A 25,418-nucleotide genomic window follows, 5' to 3' on the forward strand; every position below is an offset into this window, starting at 1 on the left:
ACATATGGAGACTTGTTAAAACCAGCTATATGCCAAGGATGAAATTATAAATCAAAACCACAAGAACATAGAATCTAATTTTGCTTCCCTTTATTCTCAGATGAAATAGAGGCTTGAATCAGTGCAGCTTCACCAACATTTCAGACTCCCGAAGGCGCATTAGACGACTTAATTGCCGAACAACCTGTTAATCCTCAGAAGTGAAACAGCTTCACGTGATGAAAACGCCTCTCTACTATCAATGCACGACACTTCACGCAGTCTTTTTGTTTTTCTGTCATGACATTTCTGCTTTTCCCCCGTTTCTGCCCCTCGCTTCTTACCTGTGTGTGTGGATGATGGTCGAACATGTCCATTTGGATCTCCTGGGTTGAGGTCGAAGGCGTCCTGGACATACTACTTTTCTGTACCATTGATTTAACTTTTTAAAATCTATTTTCAGTTTCGTGTGTTTATGATGCTGTCGACAGACTCATCTTTTTTTTTTTGTTCCAGAGAGGATGAAGCCGCTGATGTATCTGAGCTGGCTGGTAAAATAATGGCAACAGCTGCCTCCCTCCAGCCTATAGCGTTACACACTGGCGCACCAGGCTTTTACACTACAGTCAAGTCAACGGCGTGAAGCAGCCACACATCCGGTTACTGCTTTCAAAATAAAATTCCTTGAAAAGGTTTAAAAAGGTTTAAAAAAAAAAAAAAAGCAGGGAAGTGACTGAGAGGGTGTGGTTCATATTACACTATACGGAAGATGTAGGCTACTTACTTGTTTGTCTTAAAATAACCATTTGGAAAACATAAGCCTATTTATGTTTATGAAAAATGAAATGGTTTCTCTGACCTTCCGAATATGTTTCCAGAGTTTAAGTATGCATATGGCACAATATCAGATATCATAGCCACAAGAGTTTACAATAATGATATTATTGCCATCTGTAGAAAATTTTAAAAGATGCTGTTAATCAAATTTATCATTTTGTTACTTTTTTGGCAAATGAATTATACTCAAAATTTGAGTGTATGAAGGTGGACTTTATCCATAACTGTGCAAAAGAGCAATTACACTTAATGGATAGTGAAAAGGCAACCAAGTGGCAGGAAAGCAAGAACAGAATGAAATGGAAGTGATGTAAGAGGTGCTGGATCATTTACAGGATATTACTATGATATCAATATTCCCTCTTTAAATATCACGGTTATTGTCAATACCATTGTATCGCACCACCCCTAATTTGACTGTTTTCCCCCCCTGCCTTTTGCACAATCCACATTTCAACAGAAAGCTGCAAACAAATTATTGGAAATGGAAATTTCCATCCATTTTCATCTGCTTATCCGGGGCTGGGTCGCCCTCCCTAACCCCCCTGAGTCCATCAGTGTTCCCAGGCCAGATGAGATATATAATCCCTCCAGCATGTTCTGGGTCTGTCCCGGGGCCTCCTACCAGTTGGACGCATCCGCAAAACTTCTAACTGGAGGCCCTTTAGGAGGCATCCTGATCACAAACCTGAACCACCTCAACTGACCCCTTTCAACATGAAGGAGCAGAGGCTCTACTCCGAGCTCCCTCCAGATGTCTGAGCTCCTCACCCTATCTCTAAGGCTGAGCCCAGCCAGCCTTTGGAGGAAACTCAATTCAGCCGCTTGTATCCACAATCTCATTCTTTCTGTCATTACACAAAGCTCATGACAATAGGTGAAGGCTGGGATGTAGATGGACCGGTAAATCAAAAGCATTGCCTTCCAGCTCTGCTTTGATCAATTTCCAATGTGACTTTCAAAGAGTGTTAAGATTAAATTACCCTATGTCAATTTTTTGTTATTTATCCTGTACTATAAGGTGTAACAAATATTAGGCAACAAAACCCAATAATACTTATTATATAATATTAGTGAAAGTGTTTGTCATCTTAGCTGTAATATTAGAAATAAAAGCAATAGTAGCCTGAAAGGTTCCAACTGAGGCAGCCCTTTAACTCACATGCTTTTATTTTGAAGGCAGACTCCTCTCACTACCGGTGTTTTTCTGTCTGCCTTGACGTCGTTTGTGTCTCCTGTGTGCGCTCGACAGACTCCAGCTGGGAGCCGAGGTCCACGCCCCGCTGAACAGACCCCACCTTCACTTATCGATTGATGGGAGAACAACAGAGCAGCCGCGGTGATGGAGGCCGCGAGTGTGGACAGATAGAGCGGGGAGGTTAGGCATCTAAAGGCTCATGCTGATGTAGTTAAGAGCAAAAACACGGAAACTCCAGGGACTATATTCTATAACTGATATAATGTTGACCCAGGGGTGGCTGAAGGAGGCTTTTCTGGGGTCCTGAAACATGCCAGGAATGGTTGATATTTAAAGTTTGAGGCCCCTGAGTGAGTCGTTAGGGGGCCTGGATTTTCTAACAATGCACTGGTGGATCAACACAGTAAAAAGAAATGTTGCCCACTGGGATTATGCTGATACAATAACATTTAAAGTTAAATATGGAAAGCAAGTATGGATCTGTGATCCGTGTGCAGCAGATTAAAAACAAAATATGTTAAACATTTGTCTCTGGGTCAAAACAGATGTGACAGTGGTTTGTGACAGTGCCCAGAAAGTTAGTGGTTAAAGACACAAAATGACTGGACAAGAATAAACAAAATAAATTAAAATTTCATCCTACTATCACCCTCAAATTTGTTGACACGTCTTTCATGTGGCCTATTTGAATACAACTGGAACCATATTTCTGGCTGCCTGATGATTGTATGCTATGTCAAATATTTACTCACCTGTTACTGGCTGCTGTTCTGCTCTCTCAACGCATTCTCACTCCGACCTTGTCACATATTGACTTTTGTTTCCACGGCCACAAACGATGTGCAAGGTACCCTGGGTGTGTTGGTCATTGATGTTCTGGGACACAGTGTCAAGTTCTGCCTGTTACATGTCTTCTTTCAAAATACATTTCCATTTCCTCAAATTTGGCACAAATGTCCCTTTGTACTCAAGAATAAACTGATTAGAATTTGGTGGTTGAAGGTCAAAGGTCAAGGTCAGTGTGTGCTCACAAAACATGTTTTTGGTCTCAATAATTCATGTGTAATTACAACAAAACTTCATACAAATGTCTAATAGGTCACAATGATAAAGTGATGACATTCAAAAGGTCAAAGGTCAGCTTCACTGTGACATCATAATGTTCTGCAAACACACTTTTCTGGCCCAGCTCAAAACTGTGCTGATTGGGATGAGACTTTGGAGGGAGATTGGGCTCTTGAGTCCAAGGGGACATGTTTGCCAAATTTGACGAAATTCCCTCTAGGTGCTCTTGAGATATCATGTTCACGAGAATGCGGAGGATGCAAGGTCACAATGGCCTTGACCTTTGACTGATGACCTCCAAAATCAAATCAGTTCAATGTGAGTCCAAATGAACGTTTGTGCCAAATTTGAAGAAATTCCCTCAAGGCGCTCTTAAGGTACTGCATTCCCAAGAATGAGACAGACAAGGGCACAGTGTCCTTGACCTTTGACCTAAGAAAATCAAAATCTAATCAGTTCATCGCCGACTCTGAGGGGATGTTTGTGCCAAATTTGAAGAAAATCCCTTGAGGCGTTCACAAGAATGGGATGGATGAGCAGACATACGTACAGACAACCTGAAAACATAATGCAGAGGCATTAAAAAGGCATGTCACATACTTTTGGTAGTTTCATTCATAACAATGGATTATATTTTATAAACGGATTATGTATTTTATATGTAAAATCTCAATTTGAGAAGTGACTGTGGCTCTAAAATAAATGAAAGTAAAATAGTACAATAAAAAGTACAATATCCTAAAATATTTATTAGTGTTGCTTTAAGTTTTCAGGTACTTTATTACTTTTGTAATGTTAATCTAAAGTGTATCGTTATCAGTCATGATCAGTTGAGAGACACAAAAACTGAAAGAAATTAAAAGAAATTAAGAAAAACACAGATAATGCCTTTAAATTGTTATTAAACATTGACAATAATGACTATTTATATCTCTTATTGTGCACCAACACTGGTTTCACTGGTGATGAAGACAGCTATTGACAAGATAAATACTGAGGTCACACAGATGACGTAAACCTGAACAAACAAGGGGAAGACTCATCCAGCCCAGCCAGCACAATACCATACTCGTTACAGTCCTTGGTGAACCCCTTCTGTGACGCAGTGATCAGCGCTGATGTCACTGGATTCAACACCCACAAGTTCATCCTCTGTGGCTGCAGCTCATACTTCCGGTGAGGTGGTTACCTCAGTAGGAGGAAGCCTTCATGGTCGTCCTCTTCAAAAAGAAAAAAAAAAAAAAGCAGAGAAACAGAAGCATGATGTACTTTCAAAAATGATGATAGTTGGAGTCACTGTGACTCTGCTGCAGCAGCTGGTCCATGTCCTCCTCTAAGAAAAAAAACATAATGTGCAGCATGAGGACACCGAGTTTCAGGTTGTCCTCAGCTGCTCACTTCCATCGTCTGTGCTGTTGCTAAAGGTAACCGAGTGCATGGACAGTCATCTCAGGCAACAACTCACAGTGATGGCAAGTATAGAATAAAGTCTTGGACTGTGACTATGAGCAAGAAATTCAAATGTCAAACGACTTGTATATTTGGGTTGCTTGGTTTGTAAGTGCTGTTTTTGGGTTGTCTTCTTAGTGAGCAGAATAACACTTTGGTAAAGGACAGCTGCACAAGTACGCCATCAAGAACACCCTGATGAGTCCTGCATTAAAGGACCCCGCAAATGTGGTTCCACAATGTGGCGTCCCTCTGACCCCACTAATATGTCCTCCTGCTACTCAGGGCTGTCGGTTTTGTGTCCATAGTGGGTGGGACACATGATTTGGGGGGGTTGGGAGTTCCTCCATCACAATTTTTTAAGAGTCAGACACTTTCTGGTGAATTTTCATGCACCAAGTTGTGCCTTTTCTGCGTCAGTTCATGGTGGGAATGTTTTTAATTTCATCAAAATAAGAGTCCTCTGTTTAACTTTAATGTTTTTATTTGGGGAGCACAAATTTACATGTTCCAAATACTAAGGGGATGTGCTCCCTGTGTCCCCCCAAAAACTATGGCTACTCTTCTACTTATCGGAGAGGCTTTACTGCTGGCAAATAAGTAAACCGTTCTTATACTAAACAATCTGTAAAAATAAAATATGTGACATTTTTGATGTAGGTGCGTTAAGGTGAAAGCGTATCACAGTGAAGTCCTGTTAAATTATTAACCTATGCAATAGATTCAGCCGTAATTAGAGAAAACCTTTGAAGATATTGGACTCTACGTGCGCAGCTTGCACAACACACCTCTGTACATTCATTCACTAATCAATTTTAAGATTCATTCCAAATTAAAATAAGTGGTTTTGGGCACTATACCCGGACAGTGCTAATTAGCTGTTGCATTGCAAATAAGCAAAAAAAATAAACCTGTTTTTTTTCTGCCTGCACAGCAAAGACTGTGATGCTGCTTGTACCTGAGGTGACTCTACACATTTTCCATCATATTGTTTCTATGTGTGTTCGTGTTATGTGTTGCTCATGTAAAACATATTCTGGTTTTAAGAAACCTGCCAGCTGGAGTGCTCTGAGAGATATTTTAGCATGTAAACACCTCATTAAGGTGTCTGACTGGTCTAGAAATGAGTGAGTAAGATGTTTAGGATTCAAGACACTCCTGTCTTTAGATGATCAGAAATATTGACAGTGTTATAGTTATGTATACAGGAATATAAATAACGTTCTAATGTACCATGAAAACATAATATGATAATAATATCTAAAAACAACATAAGCCTAAAAAACACGATACGTATCTGCAGAGGTGTGAAATTTGATGACCATGGACTTGACTTGACCAAATGAAAAAAGACTTTCAACTTGACTTGGACTTTAACATCAGTCACTTGTGACTTCACTTGGATTTGAGCCTTTTCACTTGAAAATACTTGATACCTTTCTCCACAGCCCAAAGATCAACGAGTATGTTATTTAAAAAGTGTACCATGAGTCATTACATTTCCCTTCATTTCCTGAGTCAACTAACGTTAACATCATTCCTTCCCAGCAAGTCGACACTTAATTCTGACAGCATCCAATCAAGTTGCAGGAGAGAACCATGATGACCTAACGCTATGTTGAAAAAATGATTCCAAAGATACTTTTGTGGTGGTCAACAAAAAACAAGTTGCAGTATGCAAAACATGGGAGTCAAAAAAAACTGTTGTAACAAATAAACACAGTTTTTAAAAGCATTCATGCTTTCTATAACTTTAATATATTATAACTCTGTTGTTAAAATGACATTACATTTGATGAGAGCGCTTTATGACTTGTTTAGGACTCAAACTTCAAAGTTTAGGACTTGGGACTTGAGTGTGAAGACTTGCGACTTCCTTGTTACTTGAAAAACAATGACTTAGTCCTACCTCTGCTAATGTGTGTACAAACAAAGTCAACTTTAAGAAGTTTTATTGGTTTGTAATGGAGTATTTGATTGTTACAAAGTGTTAATAAAAAAAATAGATAATATTTAGAAAAGTACATTAACCATCCTCTGCTTAAGAAAAGTGTAGCCCATCTTCTTTCACATTTTTTATGCCTCCACGCTGGAGATAGTAGTGGCCAGAGGCATTATGTTTTCAGGTTGTCCGTCCATCTGTCTGTCTATCTGCCTGTCCGTCCATTCTTCCGTCCTTCCATCCTTCATAGTCTCCTGAATGATATATCTTGCAAACACCTTGTGGGAATTACTTAAAATTTGGCACAAACATTCACCTGGACTCAACAATGAACAGAGTAGTGACCTTAATGCTCAACGGTCAAAGGTCACTGTGACCTTGCATCTGTCTCAGTCTCGTGTATACAGTCTCTCATGAAGGCCTTGAGAGAGTTTCCTCAAATTTGGCACAAACGTCCATTTGGACTCAAGAATAAACTGACTAACTTCACACAAATGTCTAATAGGATATAATGATAAAGTGATGTCATATCATATATTCAAAATATCAAAGGTCGACTTCACTATGACATCATAATGTTCGGCAAACACACTTTTCTGGCCATAAATCAACGTTATATCTCAGGAACAGAAGGGGAGGCATTTGGTCAGATACTGAAATGGTGACACCAATCCTAGGTGCCCACCTTGAAACTGTGTTGATCATATAGATCTTCTGTGCTGCTGTGAGGAAGATGTGTGTGAAGCATCCATGTTATAACTGACATGGATGTAAACTGAAAACAGAACTTGACTGATGGGCGGAGACATACAATGGTGAAGTGGTAATTCTAGTTTTTACTTACTGGAAGGAGCATTCTTGTGCAGAGAGCAGAGCAGTATCTGTCGAAGCCATGGTGGGAGGTGATCTGGTACTTTGGATCATACTTTTTCCAGAGCTGATGATTTCAGTTATTTCTGGGTTACCTGAGGTGAAGAAGTCACACAAGTGCTCCTCATGCACCCACACAGTGAGCGTGCAGCGTTGCCATGGTGACGGTCTGCTGCTGGAGAGCCAATGATACAACAGTGGCAACCCTAATAAGTAGCCATGTCAGATGGTAATGTGCCAGTTGGCTATTTTTAACGAGGAGCCACTCACTAAACCACCTCCACCAACCTTTTTGTTTTTAATAGAAGCCACTCGAAAGCTTAAAAATACTTCTTTTTCCAGTCTCTTAAAATGCTCTCAGCATTAAGGAGAAAAAAAGTTTATTTTTATTTTTTTGACTTTCCTGACGCTGCATATTTTAGACATCAACTTGTCTCCAAACCTGTTCCTGTTAATTTCGTACTGTTCATTATTTATTGTGGGTGTCTTTCACACCCTTGATAGGCTGAATTTCACAGCGCATCACTTACGGTTTAGGTTGTATGAAGATACTTTGGTTTTGTACAATATTTCAGGAACTCAAAATGTTCTTCTTTCTTGCCTCTCTTTCTTGTTCCTGAATTTTATGATAGAGGTACCCTGTGTCACGATTTGACTTCAGAATAGATAAAAACATACACACAGAAATTAAATGACAAACAGCCAGGAGACAAACCACAAATATATTTGGCATTACATGAGATACAGTGAGGTAATGTTTTGTCAGTCTTGAAGGCATTTCACACTCATTAGTTTGGTGTAATGCAGAATGTGGTTCGCACAATCATTTTCGAGAATAATAGAGAAACAGCAGCTAAATTCAACCATGATTTAAGAAAGCAAACACACATAAACTACACTATAATAGTTAACTGTTATTATTTGGTGGGTATTATAATATTGAATATAGTGTTTTTATTATTAAATAATATTAACAGTGCACAAATGTAAGATATTAAGATGTTATTAGCATATATAGGTTATTACTCAGTGGGCTAATCATCATTGCATATTTAAAAAAATTACATTAAAAGAAGGAAATATTCATTTAATTGAATAGAATTTAAACAGTTTATTTATAGTTTTTATAGTTAATGTAATTTTGTTATAGATTGACTGTTTTAAAAAAAAGAAAACCATGATGGAGATAGTTGCCTTTCTAGAGCATTAATAGCAAAAAGCACTATTTATAATTTTCCGTGAGTGCTTTTAATGCAGGCGTATATCTGCGGTGGTAAAATATATGTATTTAATTTCTCAATCACTTGCAAGGGCCTGTTCTCCGCCCTCTCTGTTGTCGGAGGGCCCCCACCCTAAGGGCCCCCAGTGCAACCCCACTGCCCGCATTGTCTTTATTCACGTCCTAGGTGTTAAACATAATATTAATATTGCTAAAAACATCACAATCTAGTTTGGTTTTTGAGTGGAGTCTGTCATCAGTGGCGTTTCTGCTCTCAACACCGCCCTCATGAGTTCAAACAGCAGAATGCACTCACTGCACCCACAATGCATTGCAAAAACCACTGGACAGTACCAAGTGTTTCACGATGGGGGTGCAGCGATTTAAACTTTTAAAATATACTTAGGGTTGCCTACATATGTATCAATTTATATCTTTGTATACGCGTAAATATCGCCGAAGAGAAATGTCCACGCTATTAATAATGTCAGTTTTGGTCTAGGCTTACACCGAGGTATTTCGTGCTCAGAGATGGACTCTCCTCTATAATGGTAGCTTCCAGTCCGTCTCTCCAACCTTCCTTTTCCAATTGAAGTAGCAGCCATGAGGTAGGACCACCGCCGATGGTACAATAAAAGTCATCATTTTACTGTTTAAATGCACACTTCTTGAACCCATATTTTGTCAGTAAGACACATGAGTGTCTACTCTACCGTTACACAAAGATTAAATCTAATTCCCAAATCAGAAACACATATTTTTACGTGGCTTTGTGTAACACGATGTAGCCCACGGAGAAGCCATGTTGTCAACCCGGCTGGCTGTATAGCTAATGTTAGCTGTGCGGCTAACGGCCACTTAGCCACTGAGGCATTGTTACAACACTATGAAACGTGTCAGCAATGTGGCACTATGTTTGATACACCAGTATAAGTTGTTACTTTAATTGTAAGGTGTTTAACCTGGGTCGTGTGTGTCCTGCAGCATGCTCAGGCTCCAGAAGAGGCTGGCCTCCAGCGTCCTGCGCTGCGGCAAGAAGAAGGTCTGGTTGGACCCTAACGAGACCAACGAGATCGCCAACGCCAACTCCCGTGAGTAGTGCAACAAGTGTAGCAGTCGGCATTATATCTTAACCATTTACTGATATAATGATGTGGCAACTCTGAGTAGATGTATATCTAAATCTTTGGCATACGTGCATCAGCGTGTCAGTAATAGTGATGCTGAGAAACACGTTGACTGTTGAGTTTACATACGAGCTCATTCAATCAGGAGATGTCAAGGTAGAAACCTGTTAATGGCTATTTGTTCAAGCTCAATCTTGGGGTCCTCTGAGAGAGAGTTAAAAAATACTGTTGCGAATTGAAGCAGCAGAGTCAAGATGATATACCCTGATAATGGTGAATTTGCTGGAGTCTAAAATTTCTACATTGTAAGCAAATGCTCATGCCTATTAAAGTCCACATTCCCAGTTTGTAGCGCAGGGTTTCTGTTAGGGATGCATCAGTTTTGGAAATTCTGGACCGATACTGCTATTCAAAATAACAGTTTGGCTGATAGCCAATATCAGTAGTGATGTTTTTATATTCTTGCAAAATATCGATATAAATAAATACAGATAAAACACCAAAAAGAACAAAATAAGAGCAATAAAACAAGGACAAAAATGAAATAAAACTAACTGAAAAAATAAAATAAAAAGATACCACATAAGAGCAATTACTCCAGGTTGAAAAAAAAATAGAGATAAAGCCAAACCACAAAAGACAAAACAAAGAGCCGGGCAACAAATAAACATAATATTTTCTTTGCGATATTGAATTAGATGCATGGAATTAGTAATTTCTCAATGTTATTAGGTCGTAAAAGCTGCGTCCACATTGCTGATGATAATTTCTCTTTGTCGGTTTATGGGTGCCTATCTTTTGCAGTCTGATGAATCTGTTGCATCCCTGTAGCTTACTTTCTTCCTTCTGTCATCAGGCCAGCAGATCCGGAAACTTGTGAAGGATGGTCTTATCATTCGCAAACCTGTTACGGTCCACTCCCGGGCCCGTTGCCGCAAGAACACGCTGGCACGTCGCAAGGGAAGACACATGGGAGTCGGTAAGTTCAAACCAACAAGTTTTCCGTCCTAGAGGAAAATTGTTGTGTAATGATGGCTACATTACAGCGCAGACAACATTTTTGAATGAGTAAACTTATCACAGATTTTGAATTGATCCAGTTCACTATTGAAATGTAAAAACAGGATAAACAGTGCAGTGTTTTCAAATATTGAGTAACCAGTCTTGTGTAGTGATTGAATTGTGCACATTATCTCATAGTCTGGATGAAGAAGTAAAGTTGACATGCCTTATTAATCTGTTTTCCAGGTAAGAGAAAGGGTACAGCCAACGCCCGTATGCCAGAGAAGTTGTCCTGGATGCGCCGCATGAGGATTTTGCGTCGTCTGCTGCGTCGCTATAGGGAGGCCAAGAAGATTGACAGGCACATGTAGGTTCAGGATATCTTCACTAGTTGTTTGTGCTTCTGTCGATGTGCTATACCCATATTTTAATAAAAAAGAAATTAATTGTTTTATATACTTAAAGGTCCAGTGTGTAAGATTTAGTGGAGTTTAATGGCATCTAGCAGTGAGGATTGCAGATTGCAACCTGCTGAAACTTCTCCCACTTTGTTCAGGGGGTTTTACTGGGAGTGAAATTCCCAGAGGCCTCCTCCTCCTCTTCTAAGAAAATGAACCAGGTGACTTAAATGAGTGCAAACACTCAGTAAAGCAGTTTCAGGGGCTGCTAATTATGGTGGCCAATGCAAAAACGTGAATGGCCCTATCTAGAGTCAGTGTTTGATTTGTCCATTCTGGCCATTGCATAGATGAGGACCTGCTCCCTATGTAGACATAAAGGGCTCATTCTAATGTATCGAAAACACAAAGATTGTTTTCCTCCAGTGGTTAGACACTAAGGAAACATAATGATCATATTCTATTTCTGCTAATATATTCCCCTAAATCTTACACACTTTGTCTTACATTTGGCAGACCTACATTGTGAAAGGTGTACTGTTTTTAATACTGGTTTATTTCAAGTTGTGATACATGGCTTATTATACAGTGACCAGATCTCTGAAGATATGTGTCATCATAAATTGAACTCAGTGAAGTTTGTTGACAATGCTGGTATTACACACATGCACGCTTCAAAGATGTGGCACCTCTGAATTGAAAGCACTTAATGTATTCTGGTAATGATTTGCCCCCCCCCCCCTTCTGTCCCTTAGGTACCACAGCCTCTACCTGAGGGCCAAGGGTAATGTGTTTAAGAATAAGCGCATTCTTATGGAACACATTCACAAACTGAAGGCAGACAAGGCTCGCAAGAAGCTCCTGGCGTAAGTCACAAACCGCACTTCAGTTCTCTTGTTCAGCTTTACATTAAGGCTGTTTGAGCTGCATTTATCCTGAGAAGGTGTTGGAATTAGACGCCATTCTTTGAGGCAAATAGGGCCATAAAGGCTCAGACACACTAAACCAACGTTGGAGCACTAGTGGTGACGAGAATCCCCTGCTTTGTCGCCCCACGTTGCGTGTCTCGGCCAAAAAATTGCTCATGAACACACCAAACACATGGCCAACAAGCGCGTGTTCTGTGCATGCTTGAGAGGACATACCCCTTCATACCAGCAGATGTCATACGTCTGTAAAAGTCAAGGAAAAGGAAGGAACACCATCTTGATGCTAGTTAGCACATCAACAACACAATCCAATGTTGAAAGAACGGAGCATATTTACTCTGTGCCAGTCAACAGGAACACAAATCCTAGCAAAATGTTTTTGCTTGAGCTCAGTGGCTAAAGAAAAACAATCTTACCTGATTTAACAAGTTTGTTTCGATCTCACTCTCTCGACTTTAGCTATTTGTTTACATATCTCACCTCCGTTTCTCTTCTTGTGCGCTGCGCCGATCTGCCAGTCAGATTTCATTCACTGATGGGCTCTGCTGTGCCAGTGCCGATTTTACAAGCTGAATCTGTGTAAAAAGGGTCCTTGAGGGTGGCAGACGCTCACTGACGGCCTAACTTTGACCAACGGCAAGCTGTTGGCTTGGTGTGTCAGGGCCTTAACATGAAGGCACACTTTAGAAGTGAAAAATATATCCAGTAATCGCAATTCTTGAATAGTCATCCCTCTTACTCTGCACCGAGTTTTGTCTTAGTGAACTGAAGCATTTTGGGGATGCACACTATAAAAACCTTTAAACAGCGATAAATAGAAGAATTAATATTTAAAGTTTAGCATTTCCCTGGTTCACTAAAACCAAAGCTAACCGAACAGTCATTACCACATAAATTAAAACCAATTCACAAGTACTGAATTTACTTTTTAAGACGTTGTAATCAGGTGATGTTTAAGAATGTATTAAAAGACACTTGTTATATCGCTCTGCCTGCCCCACAGTGATCAGGCCGAGGCTCGTCGCTCCAAGACAAAGGAGGCCCGCAAGCGCAGAGAGGAGCGTCTCCAGGCCAAGAAGGAGGAGATCATCAAGACCTTGTCCAAGGAGGAGGAGACCAAGAAGTAATCCAGCTCTGTCAATCCTGCCTGACATTACAACCTGTCAAGTGCCGACAATAAAAGTGTACATAAAGACACTGATGATCTCCTGTACTTTTTTCCTCATGAAGTAAATATCTGATCAGCAGGAATAAAATCAGTGGGGCTAACACCTGTGGTGATCACAAGACAACTAAAAGCCAAATATGAATGAATTTCAGACTAACCTGTCTAAGCCTGATGAATTTTTCATTTGTCTCCCGTTGGCTCTACAGCAGGGTTCAAATGTGCATTACTGTTTCCATTATTCGTCTAATGAACTCAAGTTTTTACCCTTTTTAAGATAATTTAATTTAGTGGTAGTTAATTTATAGCTTATAAAGATGAGAAAAAGCATCATAGGCATTCATTTCATCTGTTGAATACAAGTCCAATATTCACCCTCTGTTTGCTCTCTACAGACTCCTGAGGGAACTATCAGGCTCTTAAGCTGCTAAATGCTCCACTATGTTCACCAGCTAGTTACTGATAGAGCAGATAGAGTACAGCTGGCTTTCAGAGTTTTTTGCTGGTAACGGCCGCCTGCAGTGGCTGAAAATGAAACATTTATGGGCTAGGCAGCTGAACTCACTACAAAGCTCTTTTAAGCCGAGGGGAGCTGCAGATTCAGGTGATAATTCTCTAAATTAATCACTATGACCCCTTTCACATTGTCATTTGATACATTCTTAGTGTAAAATAACAGTTGTAGCCCTGTTAGTGACCAAATTATCCGCAGACCATTGTTCATTTGGCATCCATTAAGCAATATCAAAGCTTCACTGATTAAATTGAAGCTTATAGCTAAGATTTAGTCATCATCAAATCTTAAGTCGAATGTGGTGCAGCTCTAAGGCTATTTTCTCACACTCAGTTTTGTATCTTGTTCAGAAATAAACACGCAGGCCAAAAACAACTGCTGTGTGACGGTGCTGTTACAGTGAGGCTGACAGGTTGTGACAATTCAAAGGGTCAGCCAGTGGAAAAAAACATATAGTAAATTTAAAAAAAAGCAGCTCAGGAACGTGTTTTCTGGAATTCCCAGCTGCATGTGTACTCTTCCTGCCGTCCCCTCTGGCTGCAAAGTTATGTAAAAGAATGTGTTTCTTGCAGGGGGAGCTCAGCCAAGTGCACACGGAGTCCAAAGAAAAGCAGGTTGTTTTTACACGTTAAACTTCAACCACTCTGAACATTTTTGGTAACTTTGTCAAAACAACTCAAAGTCTGCTTTTATTTTCTTGTATCTGTGGCTGGTGACTGAAAACTCAAGCTCTGATTTTTGTGTCAGACTACTATTCCCAGAGTCTAGAATTAAGTTTTATATTTATCTTTTAAGTCAACATGGACAAGAAGTCTGAAAAGTGCTCTGCATCTGTGATGGAAACTAACTAAGGAGGCTACTTTTACTCAAGTACTCTAATGATGTACTTCACTACATCTCAGAGGGAAATACTGTACTTTTTACTCCACCACATTTATTCAACGCCTATAGTCAGTTTTCAGATTCAGATAATAATCAACATATAAATTAGGATGCATTATTATGGATAAAGGTAAGACTATTGATCCCAGGGGAGAAAATAACTGCCCCACAAAAATGTTGACTGCAGGACTTTAACAAAGTATTTTACACTGTAGTATTTCTACTTCTGAAATAATGACTTCCACCACTGCTCTGCATGAAATCTCAACAGCCACTCGGGTCACTGGTTCCCACTCTGGGGGTCCTGACCCCAACTAGGGGTCCCCAAAGCATCATGGGGAGGTCGCAAGGCCTTTCTGATTTTAAGGGGTATAAGAAAACATTTAAAAATATACTGTATGTAGGCCCATATCTCTATACTCAGCATTTCATTCATTTCTGTGAAAAAAATGAATAAAGTTTAGATCATTTTTCAAGTTTCAAGTTTCAAGTTTATTTCATTTATATAGCACCTTAAAAAGCAAAGAGCATTTGCACCAAAGTGCTTCACAGGTAACATGTTGTATACACATAGGCATAAAGACATGTAAAATACAAACCAACATCAATTTATCAAAGAATAGAAATAAAAGTTATTAAAACCCAGGGTGATCAGATGAAAATAAAAACAGATTAAACGCTATTAAAAGCCAAAGAGATGTAAACTTAAAAAAACATCTCAACTCACAAAATGAGGGAATGGTAAAGACCTGAACATGAGCTATATTGACAGAGCCCTCACTGTGTGATAAACAGCCTCATCCTGCATCAGGAAAGTAGGCATGTTGAAACAGCCAAAGAGCTGACAGAACAATGGCCAAGCGTCAGGGAAAGGAAAACTTGAATTTGTAAAAACAAAAACAAAGGCAGGTATTTTAGAATAAGCATAATGTTAATGTTAAAAAAAAAAATACACATAATACAGACAGAGAATCATATAAAAGTTCCTAACACATCAGGAAAACTCATCTCTGGTGCAAAATTCACAGGAAATAATCTGCTTAAAATTCATCCAAATCATTAGTTTTACACAACTTGCGTTCACTATTTGGGTAATAATACAGTTTAATTATTCTGTACTTATATTGTTATGCATTGAATATGGTGTAAAATATCCATAAAATATGTAACTTAGCCAGTGGTCATCAGTTTACTCTGATAAAAAAGGTTGGGAGCCACTGAGTTAGCTGATGTCAGGAAAAAGTATAGTACGAGGACCCTGAGTTGGAACTGCAGACAACCATTTTCAAAATGGTCATGCTTAATCTCTGGTAACATTTAAAAGTGAGGACTGTCATCAAACTAAAAACATAAAAATTGCATTTGCAATTTCAAACTAAAAGAACAAAAATTATGCCTTGTTTAAAAGTTTGGACTCTACTGTGGCACTTTGTTTAAAACAGAGGATTGAAATGTAATACAATGTACAAATACCTTGGTGCACACTTATTTGAGAAATGTTTTTTAAATATTCACAAGTGAAAAAATGAATTTCATTCAGTGACAAAAACCACAGTTGCTGGTAGTTAATCCGTGGCCTTATAAGGAGATCAAACAAAAGCTGCACAAATTGAATTTAGTACATATTGTCTTTCATTTGCGATATTAAATTTAGTTTAAATGCTGCTCGTCACATGTTTGAGCTTGTTTCCAACAGACCATACAGAATTATCCTCAGCCCTCTGATTTCAAGCCAGTTATGATTCATTTTATTTCCTGCTTTCTGAGGTACGGAAGCCCTTCTGTTTGATAACGTCCTGTGTGGACACAGTGATGACCTGCAGTGACTCATGTCTCCAAGCCCAGAGGTTTTAACCGATGAAACAAAATCCCTGAAATCTTTAAATTATCTTGAGATACACAAAACACGCAGTGTAAATTAAATGTGTAATTTTAAAGGTTTGTTGCCATCTAGTGGTTACAGCTGGTATGAGAAATCCAAAGGTTAAAGGAATACTTCACCTTCAAAATGACCATTTGTAGCCTATATCAGGTAGTCATGTCGTGTTACTTGAAATTCACAAGGAACACTTGTGTGTTTCTCTCATGCCTCCACTGACAACAGCTAACATATTGACTTACTGACTGATTGTGGGGTACATTTAACAGCAGAAACAATATCAAAACATCTCTTTACGAACTCCCACAACACTTGTGCAAGTCTCATTTATTCAGCCATGTGCTCAGTACTTCCCAAACACATGCATTTTACTAATAACCTTAGCAATGGAGCTGCACCATAACACAAACATGTGAGTCCCCACCCCCACAGCTAACCATGAGTGGACCCACATCCTGCAGCACAGAGCAGGTGAATTTCAGCATCTCTCATAGTGAGGACACTTAGCATTTTAAACACACAACAAAATTGATGCTGAACAAAGATTATTGAGTAACTGAGGTTTTTAATTACAAACTATAAAGTGTCAGGGTTGCTGGTTTGAACCCTGGATGGAGGGTTTCAAACCCTGAGGTGGGGAAGGTACTGCAGCTTCATCCAACACTCCAAAAGTGTCCAAAGATATGCAGGTTAGGTTAACTGGTGACTCTAAATTGGCCGTAGGTGTGAATGCTTCTCACCCAGTGCCAGCTGGGATAGGCTCCAGTCGACCTCCTAACAGGATAAGCGGTTATGGAAAATGAATAAATGAAAGTGTGACTACAGCTGTCAGTGCTAGAGGCACACTGGGCTCCCCCTCACCTGACGCTGAAGCATCAGGGCACACTGTGGTCTCTATCTGATACTAACACTACCGGGGTGTCTGCCTGTTTGTAATGTACTCTTCCTGTTGGTCATTGTCTTTACTGTGGACCTTACATGGGGGCTGTGGTGGTATGTTTTATCAGCCAGTGTTGGAGTCTGACTTTAGTTTTAGCAAAAATGCACGTGTTTGGGAAGTACTGAACATATGGCTAGATAAATGTGACTTGGATTGTAATGCACGAGTTGTGTGAGAGTTTGTAAATGGATGTTTTGATATAGTTTTGCTGCTGTTAAACATGGTCTCCAGTAGATCAGTAAATCAACACGGCATAACTAAATGATATACAAATGGTCATTTTGTGGGTGGAGTATTCCTTTAAATATCATCTGGGGACATCCAGAGTATAGGGAATGGGCGCAGTGACGTCACCATGGACGTCGCCGCCATGTTGATGGCTACGGGCAGCTTCGTGAACGTAAACAAACGCAGTAGTTGAGTCGCATCGAGTGGAGAAAGCGAGGAGAAAGATGTTAAAATGCCAGAAAGGAAAGGGAATTTACCGGGATACATTGAACCACGAAGCCAGGGACCGGTGTATATGGAGAAAATGAACGCTATAAATGGTTTGGACCCATACGAAATTCCAAATAAAGAGTGGAGCAGTGACAAGGAGCTACTGCCGCAGTTCTGTACAACAGACATCTTCGCCTACCTTGTGTGCGGTGTGAGTGCCTACACTTCGGAGCAGTTCCTAAGTTATAAATCATTAGAGTCTCATGTGCAGTTCACAAATGGATGGGTGCAGGAGCTTCAGATTTTTAAGCCGGCAAACAATGTGAACACCGTCATTCGGTCAAAGGTACGTGAGCTCTACCTAGCTTAGTAACTGTTAGTGCATAGGTTGTAGCATGTACACATGCGTGCTTTTAACTGTGTTCAGATATTATACTTTTCTGTATATATAAATGTCATTTATATGTCACATATACACATTACTCAAGGGTTAAGGTTAATGTTTGGTTTCCTTCCTTTATGGATTGATACATAATGAAGTGTTATCCTTCTCTGATGACTAGGTAGAGCTCACGTACCTTTTACCTCACGGCATTTTAACATCTTTCTCCTCGCTTTCTCCACTCGATGCGACTCAGCTACTGCGTTTGTTTACGTTCGTGAAGCTGCCCGTAGCCATCAACATGGCGGCGACGTCCATAGTGACGTCACTGCACCCATTCCCTATTGTACATTCATTCATTCTCTTGAGGGTCGCGGGGGGGCTGGAGCCTATCCCAGCTGACATCGGGCGAGAGGCAGGGTACACCCTGGACAGTTCACCAGACTATCGCAGGGCTGACACATAGAGACAGACAACCATTCACGCTCACATTCACACCTACGGACAATTTAGAGTTATCAATTAACCTAGTCCCCAACCTGCATGTCTTTGGACTGTGGGAGGAAGCCGGAGTGCCCGGAGAGAACCCACGCTGACACGGGGAGAACATGCAAACTGCTGTGAGGCGAGAGTGCTAACCACCACACCACCGTGCCGCCCCCTATTGTACATTAGTGTTAAAAAAAGGTACGTTGGGAACCTGTGGTGTTGTGATGTTGCAGTCAAATGAACAGTCAATTTTTCACATTAAAAAAAAAAGAAGTTCTTCCTGTTTTAAGGTCATTGTATTTTTGTGTTGCTGGTTTGTGCACATACCTTTCAAGTGACTCTCTCCCACAGATCAAATCTTGTTCGTGCAACTGCTAAATAGATAGTGGCATGTGCAAAGACCTTGTATCGCTTTCGACCGCGAAGAAATCTTTGTGACAGATATGCAGGAAATTACGTCTCACTACCTGAGTGCTCGGAAAATACTCTGAGGTTTCTCGACATGTCCTGATGCAAACACACACACACAGATGAAAAACATAAAAATGTGTTTATTTGCTTCAGTATATTACACACAATCAACAGCAATCCACTTCATTCGGGCTATTAAGGCATTCATTGGTAATATGTTGGGATGGAGGGTCTCTCGTGTCCATTACAGCCATGGCAGGATGTGTAAATTATGCATGTGCCCCTCTAAGTGAGCTGTGCGGGTTTGTGGTCAGTGTTTTTTGCTCTGACATCATTTGTCAGTTTGGTGTTTTGGTTGTGTGAGTGCTTATAAGACATGCAGGTCGGTAATAGTTCAAACAGGCACGAGGGCACCAGGCACTAATGCTAAGCAGCCGTGGAATGCACCAGGATCAGCTGTTCCTCAACCACGTGACCCCCTTTACTGCCCCCCTCAGGCCTGCCTCTTCCATCACACCTCCCCGTGAAGCCATTCGCCAGTCACATCCATCGCAAGCGAGGTGGAAGGTGATGACAATTTAAGGGCCCACAGCTGGAGAAAGCCTACAAAATTATTCCATCAGGTGGTTAAGAGGTCCCAGAGCTCCTGGAAACAGAGGCTTTTCAGTCAAGCCTCATCAGATGAGCTAATGAGAGGAAAATGCTGTTGAAAATGCATAAAACTATCACATATAACGTAAAAAGATTTAAAGTTAAGCCACATAGAGATCATGAGACAGTCTAAAGAACGTCAGCAAACACTAAAAAAAGCCCAATGTTATGACCCAAAGCAGTCCAACACAAAGGTAATTTGTTTTACAACGCCACTGAACAGAGACACACTGCAAATACTCATGTGTGAGAAGCTGAAACCAGACGATATTTGGCATCTTTTGTTTATCAAAAGAGTTGATGATTCATTTTCAGCCAGTGGGGTCACTGGAAATCTTGGAGTGACACTTTAAAACCAAAAAATATAGTTAACAATACAGTTAACATTTTGAGCTCCACAACAATCCTGTTTCAATGTGTTATGTATCTGTACTTGTTCTTCGTTCTTCATTTACTGGAAACAAGCCTTCTCAGGTTTATGGGAGACTGGTGGGTACCCAAAGAACCATTTTCATTCAGATATCTTGAGGTGAGAGTTTAAGGGACTCCTTTAAAATTGACCATACCAGTTGTTCCCTGCAGCATTGTCTACCCCCCTTCCTGACAAGCTATGCTGAGATGGTTAGTACTAATGGACGCCTTAGGTTGCCTAGTTTCAAGGGACCACTAACTGTGCACCACCTCAAGAAAATGTATCAACGGGGTCATGGCCCCCCCTGGTCGTTCCTCGGGGTCGCCACTGTTTTCAGCACATCAACTTGCTGATTTATTGGCAAATCATTTCAGCTTCAGGTTAATGTGTTATTTTGCTTCTTTTTAGGAGTTTTAAAGGCCTGAAGAGCTGAAAGTCTTTTACAAGAAATAAAAAACAACAACAATATTCTGTGAGAGATTTTTGTCTTTATCCCTTTAATCATCTGGTGACCCCTGATTTATCTTGACTCTCAGGTTGGGAACAACGTGCTCTGATGCATGCACTGTGGACACCCATCAAAGCCGTTCTGTACAAGATGTGTAACAGGTATGGGGCATATCTGATGGTGAATAAGGAAAAGATCTGAATAAATTTCAGTGGACAGTGGCACTAATTTACACGTGTATTTTTAAAGTGACGCTGCACTTTTGGCCCTTCCTAACAAAACGTGTTTTTGGTTGACCCCTCTTGTTTAGGAAAACAACACGCCGGGCTTGAAGTGCACAAAGCTGTCACCTTATGATAATCTATTTCCAGACACTGAGTTATTTTTATTCCTCAGCCTCTCACCAGCTCAAAAACATTATACACTTTGGATCCTCTTGCATCATGTGTTTTCACTGGTCGTTTACACGCAGCCACACTCGTGCTTAAAGAGAAGGAGCAAATACATGTTTCACAAACACTTTGCCGGCTCTGAGTCATTCTTCTAATAGTACAGTGGACAAAAAGTCCGCCTCACTTAAGGTCTGTGTGGTCTGCCAATGACAGCTCTTAACACTCGGGTACTTCTGCCAGGTCATATGCAACACTGTTATTTAGTGTTACTTACAGGCAACAGGTCTGAGTCAGAGTGTGTGTGGAAACAAGTGTTTATCCTGTTCTGAGGGTCTTGTTAGAGTAGGAGAAGTAAAGTACAGTTGACAATGACAGGAAGAGTCACTTACATTTTATCTGTTGTTATTCTGTGTGTGTCCTTCCTTACAAATATATAAAAAACAACTACTGCAAAACTAACACAACGCCTGACAGGAAGTTTGCCGTACTTTCAGGGGAACCCCCATCATTTAGAAATGTTGAGCAGAGATAGAGGCATGACTTTTTGTTCATCTGTCTTGTGATGATGTCACATGGGCTCGTAAGAGGAAGTGCATCTATTTTACTTCCCCCTGCAGCTTATTGCCTTCCCCTCCTCCATTATTGCCTGCCACCCCGAAGCATGCTTACCAGACTTCCTGTCAAGAGCAGCTCACACACACGCACACACACACACACACACACACTAGCCCAGAACTATGCACACTTTTGTCAACTGCCAGCGATTTGAATATGCCACCTCACACACTTTGACTGTTGTCGGCCACCGAGCACCTAAATTTGATTACCAAAGTACATATTTGACTGGCAAATGGAAAATCTGAAAACAGTAGCCTATAGAGGAGGCAATTCCACTTAACACAGCCTTTCTTAACTGTGCACTGCAATCAATAAAAGACATTAAAATAATGAAAATATCTTTGTAAACATGTTGTATATTCTCTCACAGTCTCTTAGTTCACAGTTTTGTCATTTCTTTACTTTATTATTATCATTATCATTTATAGCCTGGTTGTTAGTGGCATAATGTAATCATCATTAAAATGTTGTGGAAATAAATAATTAAATTACTTTTGTTAGTTCTATAGAAAATGTCACACTAAAAGACACAGGATAGTAATTTTTTTTTTAATAATACAGGTTATATTTGAGTTAACAGCTGTTTCCTATTGTTTAGCTACAGCCACATGCACATTTTGTTATCAAAGTACAAGTACTTTGCCAGGGTACTTCAGCAAAGAATGGGGTAAATGTATCTGGTTATGTAGCTACTTGAATCTCTCACGGAAATTTGGTAAAATGTAAACACTGATGTAAAGTGTCGTGTCACTCCAAACTCAGGGAACTTTTAACGTTACCTCCAAACTTTGCTCAGCTGAGTAACATTGTGTTTATTTACTGTAAACTTGTTGTTTTGTCACAATAAACTGCAGGTCATGTTCATCTGAAGAGAGACTCTCAATCCTGCTGTGTTTAGCTCTGTTAGCTGTCAGCTCTATTAGCTTGGTTAGCTGTTGGCTCCATCAGCCAACACGCCGCCCACTGGCTTCTGACAGCTAACAGTTAACTAACTCTCCTCCCAGTGATGACATCACGAAGATTCAGAAGCTCAGTTCAGTTTGTCAGTTGCTAAACTGTAGTTAAACATACAAACAAAATCCCTTTTGTCTTGGGAAAAATTTCTGTTCACCCCAAACACATTTTCTCTCATCACTGGGACGACGAGATGGTGCGTCTTGAGCCCTGGCTAGCCAGCGACGAGCACTGTTTGCTGTTTTTTATAAATGGTTGGACTAAAAGCAGAAAATGAATCAGGATGTTTGTGGAACTGTAATGTTGGATTTCAGTGTGTGGATTTGTATTTATTTAACCTTTATTTAGACAGGTAAGCTCAATGAGGCATGATCTCATTCTCAAAATAGGCTTGATAAAAGTTGGTGGGCATAGGGGGCGGCTGTGGCTCAGAGGAAGAGCTTGATCCCTGGCTCCTCCAGTCTGCATGTCAAAGATACTGCATCCCAGCTTGCTACCGGTGGCTGTTTCATCAGCCTCAACCACCAGTGTGAATGAAAGCACTCTGAATGGTTAGCAAATCAGACAGGCACTATACAAGTGCAGGTCCATCATCATTCGCTTACCAGCGGCAGGGTAACTTTTTGTGACCCCGGGCCAATGGAACATGGTTACTGTCGACCTTACCGTTTATTGTTTAGCTTATCATTTTCCAATTATTTTTAACAACATTGCAGATTTTTGCAGAATGTTCAGAAATTTCAACTTTGCCCTGATTCTCCTCTCTGCTACATAACTGATTAATCACAAAAAAAAGTAATCTCAAAAGTTATCTCCTAATTACACAACCATCTATCATCGAGATGATAATTCCAGCATGATTCATCCCTGCTCCAAGAGATCGAGGATTTCCTACAGGCACACAAGAGCGGCGCAACGCTGAGAAATCTCCTGTGTTACAAGATTATGAATGTCAGCTTGAAAAATCACTTCTTTGACTTTAATGTGGTTAAATAGCTTATGGAGTCTTTGGATGGAAATTGCATTGTCTGTAATAAGCTAATGACTGACTGTTGTGCGCAGGAGGCAGCAGGATGGCCTGTAATGAGGGCAAACCAGATGAGAGGTCTGGATATTTGATTTTACAGACCGCCAGAGAAGCAAGGTGTTTGTTGCTGTACCTATTCTACCCATTCTGGGGCAGTGGCTCCCTTTTTCTTGCCTACAGCCTTGTTATTATGACAGAGTTTCCATGCTGAAGAAAAAAACATTTTTTCCCACATTTCTCTACATTCCTGCTCGTGTCTCATGATGCACTAAAGGTCATGCATGTATGTAGTTTCTCCAAGAGGCCTCCCTCTCTGGGGTGAGTTTGTTATCTCTTGTCTGATCAGGATACATCCAGGAAATTCTGGCGAAGCGGGGATAAGCGATTTGTCTTTCCACTTCCTAAAGAGTTCCTTTTAGATCTAGAGAAGATATGTGGACAGATTGAAAGACTGAATTTGACATCAAACATTTAAAGTCATCTTTAACATCAGAAAATTTGCAAAAGCCATATGGTACCATCATTTAGGACATGAGTTTTACATACTACGACAAGCAACACAAACACATCACACATTCACCATGACAGGCCCAGCTGCTCGCTGGAGTCACCAGATCTGCTCATCAGTCGAGGAACCATTACATGAATGTGTTTTTGAGGTAAAAAGCAGGTTCAGTGTAGCTTTTACTTTCCTTAACAACCTTCTGTCTCTATTGCTGCTATTAGCCTGATTTTATTAGTTGCACAACCTTCTTTATTGATCATTCCTTCCGTCTGGTCACAGCAGAGCGGCCTCATATAACCCCATCAGGTTTTAGGCAAAACCATGACGTCTGCCAAAATGAAAACTTTCCGAGAGCTCTTTTGTTTTGGATTTCTGTGTGTGCGGAGGGAGTGGGTGTTGCTGTGGCATAGCTCGGCTTAGTCAGCATGTAGTTACAACAAATTATTGCTTTATTGCTTGGAGCTCATGGTGGAGTTTTCCACTACGAGCTCAAATCAGGAGGGATGTATTCAGGAGAACTGGGCGTGGTCATCTGTTTGTGGGTGTTTATTGTAAAATGCATCCCATATGCTCGACATATTTCCCATGATCCAACTTGAGCTTTACCTCCTTGATTTTATTCTCCCTTCCATTACACAGCTGGCAACGCAGAGCTCCCACATGAAAGCCAAACAACGGATGAGTTATGGCTCCTCTGGGCATCAGCTCCCCACCTCTTTCTGCTTTTTTGTCTTGTTGTCTGACTCCCTTGGACTTTCTGCTCCTCTCATTTCCATCAGCTGTTGCAATAGCTAGTTACCCTGTTGATACAGCCAGCATTGCTGCGATGTTAGAAGCAAGTTCCAATCTCAGCTGAGAGGAGACTTTCCTTCCTTGGCCCCCCAGCCTCCAACTCCCTCCCACCTCGCACACTGAGTGACGCTCACTTTTTTGGAAGAGAATATGAGTCGATACAGCTGGCAACATTTGACATTGGAATTAAAGAATCTTGTGTGTGTAGGTAAGAGGTCTGGGGGTGTTAGGAGTCAATGGGGGGAGTTTGGGGGGTAATGGATGGGAAGCCTCTGCCCCTCGTCTGCTTTGACCCACATTGGTTTTGAACGTGTTTCCTGACACACACACACACACACACTAGTCATGAGGCAAACTGTGGGCTAATTCAGTACTGGGCACTCATGTTACTGCCTTCTTTTTGTGCAAAGGGGAGAGGGGCTTAAGGGGTGTGGGCGGAGGATGGCTGGGGGAGGGAGGAGAAAGCAGAGAGGGAAGGCTGGGGCTCTGTGGTGGGGGCGGAGA

General features: G+C 40.6%; 2 protein-coding genes across 4 annotated transcripts in view; one reads left to right on the forward strand and one right to left on the reverse strand.

The window, feature by feature from the left end:
• The window catches only part of cacnb1 (calcium channel, voltage-dependent, beta 1 subunit), a 39,655-nt gene extending 39,108 nt beyond the window's left edge, over positions 1–547 (reverse strand). For all 3 annotated transcript variants that reach the window (XM_050069590.1, XM_050069589.1, XM_050069593.1), the window contains exon 1: positions 324–547. In XM_050069590.1, the coding sequence (XP_049925547.1) occupies positions 324–413 (90 nt within the window). In that variant the 5' untranslated portion in view covers positions 414–547. The remainder of the gene's footprint in view (positions 1–323) is intronic.
• An 8,592-nt stretch (positions 548–9,139) lies between these two features.
• On the forward strand, positions 9,140–13,212 carry rpl19 (ribosomal protein L19). The gene is made up of 6 exons (XM_050069597.1): positions 9,140–9,167; positions 9,544–9,650; positions 10,543–10,665; positions 10,935–11,055; positions 11,842–11,952; positions 13,019–13,212. Exons 1-6 carry the CDS (start codon positions 9,163–9,165, stop codon positions 13,140–13,142), a joined length of 591 nt encoding a protein of 196 aa, XP_049925554.1. The 5' UTR covers positions 9,140–9,162; the 3' UTR covers positions 13,143–13,212.
• Positions 13,213–25,418: the final 12,206 nt, after the last annotated feature.

Source organism: Epinephelus moara, chromosome 18 (genome assembly GCF_006386435.1).
Source record: "Epinephelus moara isolate mb chromosome 18, YSFRI_EMoa_1.0, whole genome shotgun sequence".
Lineage (NCBI taxonomy): Eukaryota > Metazoa > Chordata > Actinopteri > Perciformes > Serranidae > Epinephelus > Epinephelus moara.

Bases quoted from the DNA above. Each gene is read 5' to 3' on its own strand.
- rpl19 (XM_050069597.1), top strand. The intron at 9,651-10,542 runs GTGAGTAGTGCA...TTCTGTCATCAG, and splicing joins GATCGCCAACGCCAACTCCC to GCCAGCAGATCCGGAAACTT. The intron at 10,666-10,934 runs GTAAGTTCAAAC...TCTGTTTTCCAG, and splicing joins GGGAAGACACATGGGAGTCG to GTAAGAGAAAGGGTACAGCC.